We start from the raw sequence: 18734 nt of genomic DNA, 5'->3' as shown, positions 1-18734 counted from the left end.
AAACACATGACACAACCTCTTGACAGGCTCCAGGCTGGGAGTTCACTCTGTCTAAAACGTTTCTTCCTCGGCGCTGGAATTCAGCTGTGGGCTGAGGGAAGTTGTGCTAATCCAGCAATCCGGGGGAAGCTAGGAATGCTTTTCTCAATTCCTGGGGAATCATAGTTCCCAAGCTAGATTGAGTTGGGCAAGAGCCAAAAGTAGCACATTTTTGGTTGTAAAAGGACAGATTTTTTAAAATTTCCATTTGTATCATCTTAGGTAATCCATGAGGAAAATCCACAAAAATACAGAACTGGCTTTTGATGGAGGCCTATTATGAAAGCTTTCTAAGACTCTGAATGATATCAATTTACAAAATGTACAGAGGAGAAATGGCCACCAGAGTCGAATAAGCATCTTATATCTGAGAGAAAATGTTGGGTCTGGGAAGCTCTGCACATCAGTTAGAAAAAAGGTGGTTCTCCCTCTGTGTGGGCAGACAAGGCCCAGGATAGGGCACAGAGACTGGTAAGCAGACTGCAGGATGGAGTCAGCCCAGTTGGCCCCCTTGGCCAGCCACTTTTGTGCAGTCGACAGTCTGAACAACCATACCCAGACACTTAGCTGGAGTCTTAGAGCTGTCTTGCAGTTTGGTCTTATTCTATGTGGAATTGTTGTGAATACATCTGAAGGACAAAGAAACTGTTTTAAAGTAGCTCCTGAGTCACTGACCATTATGAGGCAAGTGCTCTGATGGAACAACTATACTGTACTTCAATGTGGGTCAAAGAAGCACCTGGACCCGAACCAAGTTGAGGCCATGCCCATGTCGATGTGGACAGAATGACCATGACCAAGCCTCAAGTATTGATCCAGGCACTTGCAGCTGATAGAGCATGGAGAGTTAAATGACTGAGCCTGTGCAGTTGTTTTTGAGTCCATATAACCCAGAGAAAAGGTCTTTTGCTTTGTTTTCAAAGTCACTTTCAGAAATAAGACTCAGTGGACCTTAAGCACACTTGAACATAGGGTATTTGCCTTCCTCGAGAGTTGGAAGTCCTGGGTTTGTGTCCTGGCTTTACGATTTACTAGGTGACTGATTTGGGGTAACTAACTCAATCTTCTGAGCCTTGGTTTCTTCACTGATAAATGAAGATTATAGTAACAGCATCACCATGTTGTGAGAGCTAGATAAGGCTCTTTCCCTCTCCCTGCTGTTGTCTGGCTAACACCACTCATATTTGAGGCTCAGCTTGGGGGCACACCCTCTCTGAGGCCTTCCTGCAACCCCTAGTGCTGGGTTACGTTGTCAGCCCTGTCCTAGCACTTACCATGCTGGGTCACTCCGCCCTGTCTGCCTCCCCCAGTGGACTGCAAGCTCCCTGGGGACAGGTCTGTGTCTTAGTCACCAGCATTAACTCAGTGCCTGATACAGAACAGGAAACCTTTCCTTCCTTGAGTTTACTTGGAGAACTGTTACTTTGTTCCAGATAGGTGAATGAAAATAATGCATCAAGATTTTGTGCAGCTTTCTCTCTGCATGAAATGTGAACCTGGTGCTCTGTGCATGTTTTGGCAGCTCCGAAAATGCAGCCCAAACACTCCACGATGACCTCTCTGTTATGGTGGAGGAAGGAGATGAGAAAGAAAAGACAAGAAGGTAGAGGGAAAAGATGAAGAGAGCAACACAGGGAACAATAAAGAGACCAGGCTCCAGGGCCTGGGAATTGGTGGCCACGTGAGGCTGCAGTCAGGGCTGGCTGCCAGACACAGCACCCAGCAGAGGACTCAAGTTTGTGTGCAAAACACCTGAAGCACTGCCTTGGTTCCCAAATGGACAAATCAGCCTGCTCCAGGAATACTTCCTACCCTGTCTTTGAGAGAGGGTATTTATTTTTCAAACAGTGAAAGCAAAGGGTTCTATTCCTTTGCCTGATCATATTTTCCAAACCCCAAATTGAGAATTTGTGGCACGGCAACAGGCTGTGCTACGGGGACTACAGCAAGAATATATGCAAATGACAAATCCCACAAAAAATCCAAGATATCTGGTGGTCACCTCCATGTGTAAGAAAGGTGGACACAGGAGAAAAACTGAATCTGGAAAAATTCCAGAGGAGTTTTATCACCTCTCTTTTTTGCCTTTTCTCACTCTTCTTCCCTTTCCAGTTCTCTGCCTTCTTCACTCAGTCTTCAGGGAAAAACTATGCTGGCTTACAACATGCACTGCCTGTGCAAGGAAGGTGCTCAATGAGTCCTTAACTCTTTTCCTGGAGGAATGACAGAGCTGTGGCTTCACAGAGGACATGCTGGAAGTTTGAAGGCAAGATTGGCTCAGTGGAGGCTAGGGTTCTGATATGAATTCTGGGCGTCAAAGCATCCACTGAAATAAATATTCTAGTTGTCTATTAAAAGGTGATCCTTGGGCTTCCCTGGTGGCGCAGTGGTTGAGAGTCCGCCTGCCGATGCAGGGGACGCGGGTTCGTGCCCCGGTCCGGGAGGATCCCACATGCCGCGGAGCGGCTGGGCCCGTGAGCCATGGCCGCTGAGCCTGCGCGTCCGGAGCCTGTGCTCCACAAAGGGAGAGGCCACAGCAGTGAGAGGCCCGCGTACCGCAAAAAAAAACAAACAAAAAAACAAACAAAAAAAACCCAAAAGGTGATCCTTAATCTCTGGAGAGAATAAAGGAAGCAAGGGGAGTTCTGCCAGCCATGAGCACATGCGAGTGTGCAAACACACACACACACACACACACACACACACACACACACACACACACACACACCATAGCTTTTGGAGCTCTTCCAATAAGTAGAGATGCCACAAGCTTGATAATAATAGCTAACATTTACTGTACTCTGTGTGCCAAACCACTCTTCTAATTGCTTTACATGGAATAGCTTACTTGATTCTCACAACTAACTTATCGGATAAAGACTCCATATTAAGCCCATTTTATAGATGAGGAAACAGACCCAGAGAGGTTAAGTAACTTCCCCAAATTCACAGGGCTAATAAGGGCTACGCTAGGATTTAAACTCAGGTAATGTAGCTTCAAGGCCTGAGTGCTAAACCATTATGCTAAACGTCCTCTCAACTATACATCAGTGAATAGAACAACAACCTGAGCCTGTGCACAGGTTGTACAAATACAGACAATGCCTAGTGAATGTTAATGTGTAAATTGAGAATTCTCTTGCTGAAATCATTAGAGTTAAAAACATTCTTTATCAGTGCCCAGCAGGGACTCTTAAGATGCACTTCTTTTTTGCAAGTGTTTGATGTTGACTGTGTGCTATGAGGAGAAGAGGCTTTTCTGTTATCTAATTGGATTGATAGGCAAGAGAGATGTCTAGCCATTATTCATTTTACAAATGAAGAAAGTAAGCTCAGGGAGGTAAAGTAATTTGCTCATGGTTTCACAGCTCGACAAGGCCAGAATTCAAACTTATTGATTACCCCAAAGCCCTTGCTCTTGACTGAAGCTGCAAGTCAGAGATATTAATTAGGTGGCTTTAAAAAGGTAACATTAGCAAGAAAGGGGAAGAGCAGGACTTCTAAATCAAGGACTCTTTCACTATGTTCTTCTCAATAATAAGAAAGTTCTGTAACAGGGTCCCCGTAAAAGGTAAGACTTGGAAACACCCAGAAATGAGAACAAAAGAAGAGAATGAAGAAAGGAACTCAGTAGAAGGCTTGAGTGACATGAAAACAAGAAATAAGAGAAAAGCGCTAGCACTCCAGGAACAGACACAACTTCATGTGGAACATGAAGTTCCACACAAAAAGCTGCCACCTACTGGACAGACTGATCAAGTGGTCAAGGTGAGCAGCCTGAAAATGGCCCCAGCAGCTCCCATGGAGCCTCTCAAATTCCGAGAAGGCATCCATCCCACAGTGGCATTTCAGGGATTTCTGCACCAGCAGCAAGAGGTGAGGCATGGGGTGGTAATTTCTGTGAATGCCATAGATTTGACCCCCTAATGGCCAGGTCCATTTGAGCTGTACAGTAGCTATGGTGGTAGCATCTACTTCAGAATAGGGACCAATATGGTACTGCATTTAGTTCCACACTATTCTTAATAGCAGCATATGTGCAGAGTGATTGGTATAACTGGCACGGCTGTAGATCAATAAATTACATTCATTTACTATCACTGAGGGACAGAATGACAGACTGTGGAATAAGACAAATTTTGCCTCAGACACAGTATTTTAAATCTTGAATACTATAAAAAGTAGTAAAAGACATTTTCCCTACCTCAAGCCAATTCAAGCCAATATCCCATGCCACACATATGTATAAACCGGGCCTGCAACATATCATGCTTTTGCCATGTGTCACATGACTTGTTTTGGCAACAGCTTAGTTGGTCACAAATAGTGTCTGGGATTATACAGGAAACATTTTAAAGGTCATAAATTCAGACAATCCTGGGAATAGCTTACTAGTGATGGCTTCCAAATGAGCATATAAAAAGTCTGCAAAGAGATTACATGGAAATCCTCCAACCACAGCAGAAAATGCAGATTTACAGGATATATTTTGTACTCCAACTACCCGAAGAGCTTTCCATTAGCAGTTTCTTGCCAGGCGGCTGCTAATGCAGAAGCTGTTATCTTTGACAGCAGCAGCTCTTAGAGCCTTAGCAAGAACAACGATTTACTCCAGCAGAAGAGCCAAGAAAATTCTCATATTTTTGTTGATGGCCAATATTACAGAGTTTGGCTTACATGTTTAAGGTGTTCGAACTCATCTAGAGAACTTAGAAGCTTGAGCCAGGAACAAACTGCTGTTTTCTCAACATTTTCATCCATTTGCTACCCTAGTTCCATCACCTATTACCCCATGTTGTTGTTGTTTCACGTAGTCCCAAACTCTGCCTTCTAATCATCTTAATTCTGGCTAAAGATATACCAATGTATGTCAAATTGGATTGACTTTTCCAGCAGAAAAGGCAAATGTCTTTTATCTCACACACAGAGTAACTGCTAGTGGCTGTCTACAGCATTGCTGAGGATTTTCTAACCTCCTCCAGGCTCAGAAGGAAGAATTCTATTATTGATTAGTAAGGTCTGCCATGGGTAAGGGAGAGGGTAGTGGTGACATGCACACCATGTTTGTTCCATCTCTGCAGGCGATTTATCATAGTGTTGGGAGGCACTAATTTTCATTGCTTACAGTGTCTAGCAGGCATATCACATACATCTGTTCATTGACTTTGATAATTTCTCTGAAAGGAGGGATGAAGGGCTAGTTTATCTTTAGGTGGTAGAATTATGGGCCACTTTATTTGTTGCTCTAGTTTTTTCTATATTCTCTGAGCTCTTTATGAACATATTTAATTTCCATATTTTATCAGAAAATAACACTTTTTAATTTAAATAAAATAGCAAATATTAGAAGGATAAATTCCTCTTGAAAAAGGTAAGATGTCACAAGAATCCTCATGATGGATTTTAAGACATTTTGTCATACTTCTCTATAAATTTTTACATAGTTGTAAAAGGATAGGCATTGGAGTAGGGGGTGTTCTGCTTTTTTATTTAAATGATAATCATTTGCCAGAGCCTTAAATTTTTTGTAAACATAACTTTTAGTGGCATATATTGCTGTTAACTCTTAACTCTTCTCCTCTTGTTAGGTATGTAGTAGGTTTTAAGTTTTTAGCTCTCATAAATAATTTGATAGGCATCTTATGTATAGTCCCTTTAAAAGTAATAATGACCAGGGCAAAGTGGTCAAATAGAATTATTTGAGTTCCTTTCCTTGATTTGGTTTCTCAGCGTAGATTATACGGAGCCCTGAAATATCCATCAGCAAAACAGTCAAGTCAGCTATACAAAGTTTACTAAAATGAATTCATGTCAATTAAGAGTGTATTTAACTGTTTGCTATGTTTTTGTAGCTAACAAGGAAAACAATTTTCTACTGCAAGCACTGTTAACTACAAGTTTAAAATGCTTAAAATAATATCCAAAGTGCAAGTCTCATATGGAGAGGGTTCATTTACCTTTTCACTAATTATTAAAGGTTCATTATTGTTAAAACATGAATTAAAAGCTTGCCAAGGGCTTCCCTGGTGGCGCAGTGGTTGAGAATCCGCCTGCCGATGCAGGGGATACGGGTTCGTGCCCCGGTCCGGGAAGATCCCACATGCCGCGGAGCGGCTGGGCCCGTGAGCCGTGGCCGCTGAGCCTGCGCATCCGGAGCCTGTGCCCCGCAATGGGAGAGGCCACAACAGTGAGAGGCCCGCATACCACAAAAAAAAAAAAAAAAAAAAAAAAAAAAAAAAAAAAAAAAAAAAAAAAAAAAAAGCTTGCCAAATGTTAGTAAGGACATACATCAAGAGACTGGACTAATTAAATGATAATGATCATCAAGTGATGAAATGTAACCTTGATCATACTATACCTCACTTTTTTTCATTTTTAACTGTTTTCACACACCCTGAGTTCATAGCCTCCTTACTGTACCAACTCCCTTAGTCTTGACTGGGTGGTGGCTATATGGGTATATTCACATGTAAAAGTTCATCAAACTATACATTAAAGAGTTGTGCATTGTACTAAAGTAAAATAACTTTAAAAATCAGGGGAGGGCTTCCCTGGTGGTGCAATGGTTGAGAATCCGCCTGCCAATGCAGGAGACATGGGTTCATGCCCCAGTCTGGGAAGATCCCACATGCCGTGGAGCTGCTGGGCCTGTGAGCCATGGCCACTGAGCCTGTGCGTCTGGAACCTGTGCTCCGCAACGGAAGAGGCCACAACAGTGAGAGGCCCGCGTAGCACAAAAAAAAAAAAAAAAAATCAGGGGAAGTCCTTGTTAATGTAAAAAAAAAGCAATAATAATGAAGATAGTTGTTCATCATGCAGTTATAATATTATACATTATAGCTGCCACAGTTTAAATCTAACAGCCCACCATTAGATTGTAAGCAACCTGAGGGCAGAGACCATGTCTTGCACTTCCATCCATGACTCTGCCCTGTGTAGGGCACGCTCAGCCTACATCAGGGAATACTGACTGATAGGCACCGTGAAGGGAACGCCTGTGCTGTTAATGACTCACTCCTGGAGAAAGCACCCCATGCCAAAGTCACAAGTGACAGAGATGGAACCTTAGAGAAAAGTATGCATTTGACCTACAGGACATCAGTCACATAGCTTACAAAATGAACCCATCTAAGTATAAGTTCTTTTTCAGTCCTATAATATCTGGTGTCCTTAAGCTAATACTATTTGTGGCTACTAGAAATTTCTGTCTGGATGTCCATTTATTTGAAAAGGAGCAGGAAAAAGACACCATGATGTTTTCAATTCTCTATGTGTGACCACTGGCATTTATAGCTCATCCTTTCCCTGTTCTCCTGGAAACATGTGTCTTCCTGCCTCACTGACTTTGAAGACTTTATTTTCTTCTTTGGCACATTACATTCATAGCAGCCCATGCCCCCACCTCACAGCTCTTCCCAAACTCATTCCTCTGAGCCTGAGAATGGACTCCTGCTTTCCATTACCCAATCCAGAGACATCTATGGGAATTGTGACATGTCCTTTCTAAAGACATTTTCATATCCAGGGCCTCAATTTGCAGGGTGCTTGTCCATCTGTTTTGGCTATTCAGCAGACTCACTGCCATGTTTTAACATCCCAATTTCTAACAATGGTCTCCAGAATCACAGCAAGGAGTTTATTTGCCAAAGGATAAACAAAAAAGAGATTATTTTAGTGGTTAATGTACAAGATGGATATTAAAATCCTAGTTTTTGCTGTAGCTTCAAGAATCAGTCAGAGGATGTGGGGAAAATCAAGGGAAAATGGGAAAATCACTCTAGGCCTTCCTGAATCCGCTATTAGAATAATTCTAAAGAATAACGAGGAGACCCCACATCTGCCAATAATACCGCTAGTGGTTGCTTAACTGTATGTTGATAATAGGGTATAAATGAGGTTATGAAACCTGGCTTCAGAGGGACAATGCCCTAATAATCTTCTTGCCTATCTGTATAACTGTTATTGTTCTTGCTGCTGTTATCTTAAGTGATGCACTCACAGTTCATAGGTTAAGTATTCCCTTACTGGAATGAGTGTTCTGATTTGTGAATCAGTCTCCTGTACTTGTGACTTATCATGATGAATTTATAGACCTGGAATGTTGGAAATCAGAGTGCCAGCAGAGATAACCACCAATGGAGAGTGGAGTGTGCTTGGGCACTTGCCAACGCTGCCCTTTGGAAGCAGGCAGTTGGGTCACAGGGTCCCCTCCAGCCTGTGGTGTTAGAATACACTCACACCCACCACCTCCTGTCAACCTTTCCCAGCCTCCACTATCCACACCTCTCAGTGAACTGCAGTAATTCTCAATGGGAGGGAGATAGGTGAAGGAACAGTGAGCAGGCTCACATAGCCCCCTCCCAAAAGATTCTGAAACAAGGTAACTTGCTCTGCTGCTGCAACCCCCCATTCCTCGTCCATTGCAGATACTAATATATGCTCATCAAGAGACATGTGCCAACACCCCATTTCAAGCAGACTCTAAAGAGTACATGGCTGTGAGCTCAAGTGGATGGGATGGAATTTTGATGGAGGCTGCCTTAAGTATTAAGACAAAAAGAAAGAAAGAGAGGAAGCAGTCAAAAAATCAACCCTGAGGTGCCAAGAGACCATGGAAAACATTAAAAATATAACACTTTCCTTAATGAGATTTGTTAATAGTTTCTTGAATCTAACCAAACAGGATTTACAGACTGGCACTAATAATGACAACCACCATTTCTCAAGCTAGGGACACCTGATTCTAGAGGTCTACTACTATTCCAAAGGCTTGGCTTCTTCAACTATCAACATAATTTGTTATGCAATCACATACTTTAAAGATATGCTGAATTGAATCCTTGTGCTTGTATTAAATCAAAAAGCACCATGAAAACTCAGTTTGTTTTTTAAATTTCATTGTAAAAGTTCAACAATATTTGTACGATTTCAGCCCTAAAGTCTACTAAAGTGGATTCATGTAATTAAAAACAGTAAATACCATTACTTGGCTTTGTTTGCTATATGTTGTTGCAGCTAACAAGGAAAAAAATTCCACTGCAAAAGCACCATTAACGACACGATAAAATGCTGAAAGTAATATCCAAATTGCTAGGGCTAATCTACCTTTTCATTTATTATTATTAAAACACTGATTAAAAACTTCCCAAATGTTACCAGGGCCAGATACCAAGAGATTGTATTGATTAAAAAAAAAAATCCTTAATAATCTGGAATCATGAAATGAAAGCTACATCATACCTACTCCTCACATACCCTGAGTTTACAGCCTTCTTTCTGCACCACTTCCTCCATTTTCATGCCTCAGCAATTCTTGATTTTGCCTCTTTCCCTATGATTTTGCCTTGGGAATTCTGTGAGAGTATTTTCTGCTCTTCCACCTCAAGCAGGAAATTGCTGCTGGGGGAACTTCCTATGAGGGCTAAGCTTTTCTCTGCAATGCATTGGGGCGGGTGGGAGAGTGTAGTACAAACAGCTTGGGAGAATACATCCCAGACCTTGGGCTACAGAGCCTTGTGGGGAGTGAACCTATGGCATCCTCACTCCTCAAATGTGCATTCCAGTTCACAGAGCGATTTCACACACTAGCTGGCAATTCCTAAACCCGCAGTAAAACAAACCAGGGATTCACCTCATCCATCAATGGACTACAGCTGCCTTTTGAGGGCAACAGCAGGGATGGAAGGCTGTTTCTCAGCCAGGACTAAATCAGTCAGTGAAGGATCCTCCCTCAAACTCAACCCCTGGAGAACATAATGCATTAGAAGCAGATCTGGAGTTCAAGATGAGCTCCACCAGTGGAAGGAGCTGGGTTCAGATCCTTCCTGAGAACTAGCTGTGAGACCTTGGGCAGGTTACCTGCCTGTTTCCGGAACCTGTTTCTTCCTCTGTAAATTGTGGATAACAAAAACTGACCCTACAAGGTTCTGGGAAGCTTTAAAAGAAATGAGGCATGCAGCCCAACCAATGTCTGCTACATAAGAAGTACAGGGCAAATATGAAGTCCTTGTGTGAGATAGTGGTTAAGAGCCTGGGGTGCGATGCCTGACTGTGTTCAAATCCCACTTCTACCATTTAACAACTTAGGACACTAGATAAATTACGTGACCTTTCTGACTTAGCTTCCCCATCACTCAAATGGAGTTTTATTACAACACAAAGTAGATATCCAAGAAATATTAGCTATTTTTATTTCATTGTGAGTAAAAACAGGACGTGTCTCCAGATCAACCAAAAGTGTGGTAGTGAATTAAGTGAGAGTTCAGTATAATGTGTATTTTTGTTTTTAATCGTGAAGACCTTGCAGGCTTTTATGACTTTTCTGGGCAGTCAAGCTGTGATGCTAAGGGTGGGGCTAAACTGTAATATGAAGAAAAAAAATTCAAAGAAGGAGAATAACCACCCACCAGGGAGCTATTTCTTTTGTAATGTACATTCCATTTCTTCTCCCTCATGCTTTTTAATTCCTTCCACATTTCCTGCCATAATTATCAAATGTTTGGTTTCTGACCTCACTTTTCTGGAGACTAGAGCCCAGGGAATTTAGAATTGTTTATTTTCTGTCCATAAACCTTTGAGTTAATGGAGGGGCTTGTGAGCGAAGGGTTTGTTGGTTTGTTTGTAGTCTCAGGAAGGTCACTGGAGTTGAAAAGAAAACATTACCCAAAAGGCGCTGAAATACTTTGACTGGAAACGCAGAGCCCTCAAAGAGCAGAGCAATGGATCACTCATACTTGCGCAACGCCAGTTTAAGAAAAAATGAGATTTTTAAAAGGCCGTTATTTGGCTCTGATAATAACGCAAAATCCGAGGGCACTTTACAAAATAAGAAAAAAACCCCAGAGAATCATCATTTTACTTTATAAAAGAGAAAAAAAATATCCCGCCCTAAAAGAAGAATCTCTTGAGATCCCCCGACCCCCTCCCACAGGAGACAGACTCGGAAGGGAAAAGTCTCCAACTATTCTCAATTTCCTCTTAAGTGAAGGAAAGAACTCGGGCGCCTTTTTGAACTCGGCTCCTGCTCTTGTTGCCGCTTGCATCCCAATCGGCCCTGCTCGTCCTCTCTCCCCCTCCCCACTCTCCCTCCATATTAGCCGCGGGGGGGCTCCCGCTGACGGCCCAAACTACTTTTCCTGATTTTAAGGTTTAAGTTTCGTAAGCAGCATTTATGCTCCGAGCGCCCCCCTCACCCGGCAGATGGAAACTCCCACTCCTACCCGGGGAGAGCATCCCCGGGACGCACGCACCTCCCGCGCGACGCGCAGACCCCAGTGGCCCCGGCGCCCGAGTTCGGACCTCCTCAGAGGCTCACCTACCTCGGCGTGGACCCAGGCGACCGCCACCAGCGCGAGCGCGAGCCAGCGTGTCCACATCTGCGGAAAAGACAAGAGCGAGAGTGAAGGCACCGGGCCCCGTGTCGACCCCGGAAACTTCCTCGTGCCTCGGAGGCTCGCTCCCTCCGCCCGGCCACCCTCGGCCGCCTAGAGGGGTCGGGCCAGTGCGCTCGGCTCCGCGCGGCGCAGCCCGCTCTCACCATGGTCCCGTTCCGGTCTCCGGAGGGCGCCGGGGCAGGCGGCTGCAGCGAGCTCTAAGGGAAGGTGGGAGCTTCGCAGACCGCCAGCCTCAGAGGAAATCCGACCTGGCCTCGCCGCCCCTTAAGACCCCTCCTTCCCCGACAGCCTGCCCCCCAGCTCCTCCCCATTCTCCTCCCCCTTCTGCAGCAGCGGCCCCCGCGGCTCAGGGTTCCGCTCCCTCCTCCCAGCCCCTCGCTACGTCCTGGAGCCCGCGAGCGCTCTGGCGCCGCCGAACCCCTTTGCCGAAACCCAGGCCCCTAGTTTAGCCCCCGGGACGTGGAGGCCGGGGCACAGAGGGGGTGGTCCTGGGGGACACTGCAACAAAGGCGGAGGGGGTGTGGGTGTGGGGAGCCGAAACCCCACCCCCGGGAGGGGCCGCTGGCTTGCTGCAGCTCGAGCAGGCTGCGAGTGCGGGCTGCGGCGGTGGCCAGGTGGGGCGGTAATGCTGGGGGCCCTGGCTCGCCCTGGGGCGGGAACCTGGCGGGAAAGGCCCTGCGGCGTGAGGAGGTGAAGTCGCCCCCTACGGCTGATAGAGAGAGGGCCGGAGGTGCAAAGGGACCCCCGCAGCCCCAGGTCCAGGGCATCACTGTCGCCAGAGCGCGAGGAAGGGGGCGCAGGGACCAGAAGACCAGCCAGCCTGAGGAAAGCTGCTTTGGGTTCAACTGTGGATTTCCGGGGGGGGGGGGGGGGAGGGAGGGAGGCCATCCTCCTCTGCTGAGAAGATCCTGATTCCAGCGTTTGCCTGCAGCCTCATCCCGTCCTTCCCTCAAGCCCAGGAGCGACCGGGGCCCCCCTGCTCTTCTCCTTCCAGCTTCACCTGTGTCCCTACTTACACCCCGCTCATCCCGGGCACCCTCTATGGTCATACTTAACATCTCCACCAACTTCTTCTCAGAGGTTCTCAAATGTGTGCTACGTCTTTGACAGTGTTGACGCCACAAACTGCTCCCACTGTAGCTTTTTTCCTACCGTGTGCCCGGTGTCCCTGGTGTGGAGAGCCAACCAACTTGACACCTCAGACTTAACGTGCCCAAGGCTGAGACCCACTTCCCACCAGCTCCGGGCCTGCTCATCTACCTCTTTCAGAGTGCTCCCTCAAAAACGTTATCTCTACTTCTCAGACCCCAGTTGTGACCATATCCTGGCAGTGTTTCCTTTGAGATCTCCTGTTCATCCTTTCACCCCCATTCACATTTCCACTTCCCTAGGCCAGACCTTCATCCTCCCTCACTTAGGAATTATAGAAACCACCTCTGGTTCCCTCCAGCTCCAAGTTCTGCCTCCCCCAGTCTCCACTGCCGCACACTGCTGTATTATCTCTACATAAACACTGTCTTCCTCATGCTCTTCCCCTGCTCAGAAGCTTAAGCACTCTTCCCACGTCAAATCCAAAAGCCTTTCTTGTAAGTCATCCATCTCACCTTACTTAAGCTACTTATATGTCCTCTGCTCAAATCAGGCCATCTTCTCATTGTCCTCTGAACTTGTCACAGTCACTCTTCTACCATGGTTTGTTGAGTGCCGACGGTTGTGGTCTTAGGAGGCTTCAAATAACACCCATATTGCCCATGCAAGTTCAGAATCCATTGAGATAGCTGCAGGAGTCAGATTGGTGGAAAGCAAAATGTCAGCCTGTCCCTGGTAAAAACTGGAATAGTGGCAGTGGCTTTAGATCTGCAGGGACAAGGACCTGCTTGTACTTCACCCCAGAACTGAACATACCCCACCAGTCACAAACAGAGTTGGAAAGTCTGCTTGTATAAAACTGACTGCAGTTTTACAGTTTCTGGAAAAGCAGAAAATACATGCTTCCTGGGGCAGGCCTGCTTCCCAAACTTGAGGAATCAGAGGGACACATCCCTAGTTCCTCCTTCAAGCCTTCCAGTCAGAAAATGCACCCCTGCTTCCTCATTATGGAAGTAAGAGAAGTAGGGAATAGGCATTCCCCCACCAGCTACCCTGTCCCAATCTCTGTGCTGGGACTGAAGGGCACTATGTTGTACAAGTTTTGCTTCTGCCCTGTAGAACTCACAATACTTTTCATCCCTGGCACATGCACTGCACCCTCTCAGAATCTGGCATGGTCTCCTCTCTTCCTTCTTCCTTTTGTCTATTCAAATTCTGTCTTTTTTTAAAAAAATTTCAGGATCCAAGTAAAGTTTCATTGCTTTTCTAGTACCTTTTCTGGCATAGTGGAAAGCACATGAGGTTTGAGGTCAAATGAACCTGGCTTTCAATCTTGTTGCCACCTTTTACTGGCTGTGTGACTTTGTCAGATTACTTAAGCTCTCTGAACCTAGGTTTCTGCATCTGACAATAATGCCTTGCAGGGGGTTGTGAAATTTAAATATGGTATCTTATAGAAAGTGCCAGGCAGGTAGCAGCCCTCCATAAATGGTAGCCATTATTATTTCATTAATCTGCTTTGCATCTGAACTGCAGTTGGTATTATATGCCAGGTACTAACCACAAGAGCCAGGTTTTATTTAATTATCACAACAAACTGAAAAGTATTTTTTTTATTGTGTCCACTTTCCAAGTAAGGAAACTGAAGCTCAGAAAAATTGGGGTACTTTTCCGAGGTTAATAGTTGATTACATAGACTTACAAATTGGCATCTTACTGCATATTGTTATACTGTGTCTGACACTTGTTCATATAGTTGTTAGTCTTGATTCTTCAGCCAGATTTTAAGTTTCTGAGGGCATAAACATTGTTTTTCATGTCTTCATTCTCTCCACATTTGGAGCACAATTGATCAATTTGATTATAGCAAAATTAAAGATTCCTGTTAAACAAGGGCACCACAGAAAAGTGATAGATTAGAAGGAGATGTGTAATATCTAAAATGGACATAACTGCAATATATATGTGACCCCTGCAAATCAATAAGAAAAAGACAGGAAACTCAGTAGAAAAACGGTCGAAGGGTATGAAAAGGCAGTTTCTCAAAAAAAAAGAATCCTGAATGGCCAAGAAGTAGAGAAAAGATGCTCACAGTCATTGGCATTATTTAAACTACACAACAACCCTATAAAATCAGTATTATTTTACTACCTCCATTTTACAGGTAAGGAAACTTAGACACAGAGAGTTTAAGTAACTTGTCCAAAGTTACAAGTTACATAACTTGTCCAAAGTTACATAAGAAATGGTAAATATTACTTTACACTCATTACAGTGGCAAAAATTAGAGAGTTGGACAATGCTAAATGTTAGTATGTGCATAGTGCAGTCTTTCTGGTATACTGTAGTGATTAAGAGCATGGGTTTAGGAGCCAGGTTACCTTGGTTCAAATTTGCCTTGGTAGTAAATCTTGGCTTTATTACTTACTGAGTAACCTTAGGCAAGTTACTTACCTCTGGTCTCAGTGTCCTCATTTGTAAAATGGGGATAATAATACTACTAACTCCATAGGGTTGTTCTGCAGATTATATGTGTTAATATATGTAAATTACTTAGAACAGTGCCTGGTACATAAGCTTATAATTAATGTGTGCTGCTAGGGGAATAATTCAATGGAAGGACCTTGCAGATACTGATGATAATTCTGTGCTACAGAGTATAGTTAACTTGACTCTCTATAATAAACACAAAACAAAACAAAATTAACCGACAACAATAACAACAAAACAAAGGAGTTGATAGCTGTATCAGTGAGGAATTTTTTTGGTTGCAGATGACAGAGAGGCCAACTTAAATTGCTTATGCAATTAAACAGAATTTATTCACCTGGTAGCTGAGAGATCCAGGGGTAAACCTGGCTTCAGGAAAGCCTTCCTCCAGACTGCAAATAAGGTCAGCAAGGATCCTATTTCTTGCCATCTCTCATCTTTACCTTCAGCAATCTTATTTCATCCCTGGGTTCCATATGGTGGCTTCTGAGAGTTCCAGTTTATGCTCTCAGGGTGGTAAACTGGCTGCAGTGCCAGCCTCATCACGCCCTTAGACCACCCCATCTGGGTGAGGGAGAGAGCCTCTTTTGGGAGCTGCTACAAAATCTTAGGGTTCACTTTTTAAAAAAGAAAGCCTAAATTGAATTTCTTGACATCTCCACACCAGTCACTTTGATTGGAGTCTGGGCTGGGTTAATTAACGAGGACACACCCAAAAGAAAATAAGGGTAATGTTGACAGGAAAAGCAGGAATGAATGCTGGGACCAAGCCAAGAATGTCCGCTGCAGCAACGAATCACCAACCTACACTGTGAAAGCAGCACTCTCCAAAGTTGGGGTGCGGGGTCCCCAGAGGGCATGGGGAAAAATATTAGAATGCCTATTTTTACTTATTTCCAATCTAAAAATAGAAGTTAACTTTGCAAATATGTAGATAGACTCTGTTGCCCATATTTAGTCCCTATGTCAGACAGTCATGAGTTACGTCCTATTGCCAAACACCATGAGGAGAGAGTGGGCCTTCTCCCCTCAAAGGGACTGATGGCATCGTTTCCTTTAGCATATTGTGTTATACTGCAGTGTGCCCACTTAAATGGATTTACATATTATGTGATCTAGTTTTAACTAAACTAGATTAAAAACATTTTAGGAACAGAACCATAAATTGAGGATAAACCTTCTTCCTATTAATAAGAAAAGGGCAGAGCTGACATGTTTCCTACTTCTGAAAAGAGCTCGCTGACTGACACATTAACAAGATAAAAATAAATGACTTAATTAGATCTGACAATGCGTCAAATACAAAAGTAACAATAAGACTATGTGAAATATGGATTTGCATTCATTATTATTAGTGATATCCTCATCCCTAGTATGCTTTGAGTTATTTGTTAGGAATATTGTACTTAGGATTACCAAGAACTTTAGAAACCAGGTATCTGGAACATAAAGACATTGAGACAGATACCTATCATTTTTGGGGGGCGGTGGGGTGATGTTCGAAGATATGCAGTACTCAATTCAGTACTTTAGAAAATTTCACTCAATTTGATATTAAATATTTAGAGACACTCTTTTAGATTTCTTACATAATAGCAAAAGACATACCTTGAGGGGGAACAATTATCTTCCTGATCTAATCAGGAATAGTAGAAATAGTACATGGAAAACAATATAATGACAAGCTAAAATGCATTTTTTGGTCAGCACACACCATTGGAATTGGCAAAAAAAATTCAAAAAGACACACACACACACACACACACACACACACACACACCTGAAGATCAGCAGGAAAACCAAGTATCAGAGCAAATTACACCATCCATAGTTGCTATATAGTGATGAAAATATGGATGCCTCAAATGTTTCATTGCTTATTAAAGACTGGCTAGATTCTGTTTCAATGATGAAATCAACAAAGAACTGCTTTTTGTGTGTGAGCAACTACAGAAAGCTATGGTGCTGGAAAAGATACATTCTTAATAATAAATGACTTCTTTAATGAAAGCAACATCTTCTGGAAGAACAGTGTATGTGAAGCCACAGAAGAGTGGCTGCTTTGAACAGAGTGGAAGACAGATTCAGGGTAAGTTTCTGCGGCTGCCCTCTCAGTTGGAATCCTATGCTGCACAATTCACAGATGAGCTACTGCAGCAAAGAGACTGAGGCCAGCGCTGCATAGCATGCTGTAGAAAGTCACCGATGTGGTTTATTTTATAAATTAACATAGAGCAGAATTTTTTTTTTTTGCGGTACGCTGCCCTCTCACTGTTGTGGCCTCTCCCGTTGTGGAGCACAGGCTCCAGACGCGCAGGCTTAGCGGCCATGGCTAACGGGCCCAGCCACTCCTCGGCATGTGGGATCTTCCCGGACCAGGGCACGAACCCGTGTCCCCTGCGTCGGCAGGCGGACTCTCAACCACTGCGCCACCAGGGAAGCCCCAGCTTGAGTTTTTTTTATCATAATTGAAAAAGTCCCAACTGATCATCAGGCCATAAATATAATTACAGACTGTTTAAAACAACAAAATAGTTAGCATATGCAAATGCAACAGTTCTTTAAGCCTAATCTTTGTAAGAGGTGTGAAGTATCAAAGCTGGGAAAAGGAAATGGTTTTCGCAAACACTTGCAGAAGAGCAGGTGTTCTGTCCACTGCCCTAGGCTGCCTCCTCCGTTTCCCAGCTTGTTGCAGACATGGGGATGTGTATCATTTAAGATACCTTTAACACAAGTGATTATCTCAACTTACACTAGCTTAGGACAAGAAGGAGCTTATTGGCAAAAAATAAGGTCTCAGAGACTTGAATGGGACTTGTGGTAAGCTAAAAAAATTCTCCCCCCAGACTCCCACAAAGATTTATTTACTTCCTAATCTCTGGAACCTGCAAATGTTACCTTTTAGGTGAAGGGATTATCATAACCCGTGTGACTCAACCCCCACCTAGGGAAAACAATTCCGAGAAACATCTGGTTACCCCCTTCCGAGGAAAACCACAAAACACGAAAATGTAAATTAGGCATCCGATAGCTAACCAATCAAGGAACTAGAGCCAAGTTCCCACTCCGGTCCGTCCGGAAACAAACCAATCAGGAAAACCCTCAATATATCCACACTTTGCATAATGAAAAATAACCGCGAACAAACAAGTACGGCGGGGGCAAGAATGCCTAAGCCAATGAATTTAAAGGTCGCCCCAGCCAATGAATTTAAAGGTTGCCCCGTTTACCCAATCATTGTGAAACTCCAAATATACTCGCCCTATAAGTGAATAAACCTATAAAATGTGTGTGATTCCGTTTTTACGGGTTCCTCTTCGGCCTCCTGCGTGAGGACCAAGGAACCCCGGTGCACCGGCTCCTAATAAACCTCTCGCGTGTTGCAACGACTCTCGACTCTTGGCGGTTCTTGGGCGAGCTGGGATCCCTCGGAAACCGTTCAGGTCTAACATAGGCAAAAAAGTGAATATTACTTATAGGCAAAGATGTGATTAAGTTGAAGATCTTGAGAGGAGGATCTTATCCTTGATTTTCCAGGTGGGACCTAAATGCAATCGCATGCATACTTATAAGAGACAGGCATAGGGATATTCAACACAGACAAAGGAGAAGAGACCCATAGAGAAGGCCATGGGAAGTGGAGATGGGAGATGGTACAGTCACAGGCCAAGGAACACCAGGGAATGCTGGCAGCTACCAGAAGTTGGAAGAGGCAAGGAACAG

The 18734-nt window shown here is 44.0% G+C and overlaps 1 protein-coding gene across 1 annotated transcript in view; it reads right to left on the bottom strand.

The window, feature by feature from the left end:
- The window catches only part of FSTL1 (follistatin like 1), a 51946-nt gene extending 39926 nt beyond the window's left edge, over positions 1 to 12020 (bottom strand). The window contains exons 1-2 of the mRNA XM_059064122.2: positions 11576 to 12020; positions 11358 to 11414 (exon numbers count right to left, since the gene is read on the bottom strand). Coding sequence (XP_058920105.1) covers positions 11358 to 11414; positions 11576 to 11578 — 60 coding nt within the window. The 5' untranslated portion in view covers positions 11579 to 12020. The remainder of the gene's footprint in view (positions 1 to 11357; positions 11415 to 11575) is intronic.
- Between the last annotated feature and the right edge of the window lie 6714 nt (positions 12021 to 18734).

The sequence above is a fragment of the Kogia breviceps genome, chromosome 5 (assembly GCF_026419965.1).
Source record: "Kogia breviceps isolate mKogBre1 chromosome 5, mKogBre1 haplotype 1, whole genome shotgun sequence".
In the NCBI taxonomy this organism is placed as follows: Eukaryota; Metazoa; Chordata; class Mammalia; order Artiodactyla; family Physeteridae; genus Kogia; species Kogia breviceps.
Note: the sequence above shows the minus strand (reverse complement) of the source record. Positions and strands in the feature narration are given on the sequence as shown.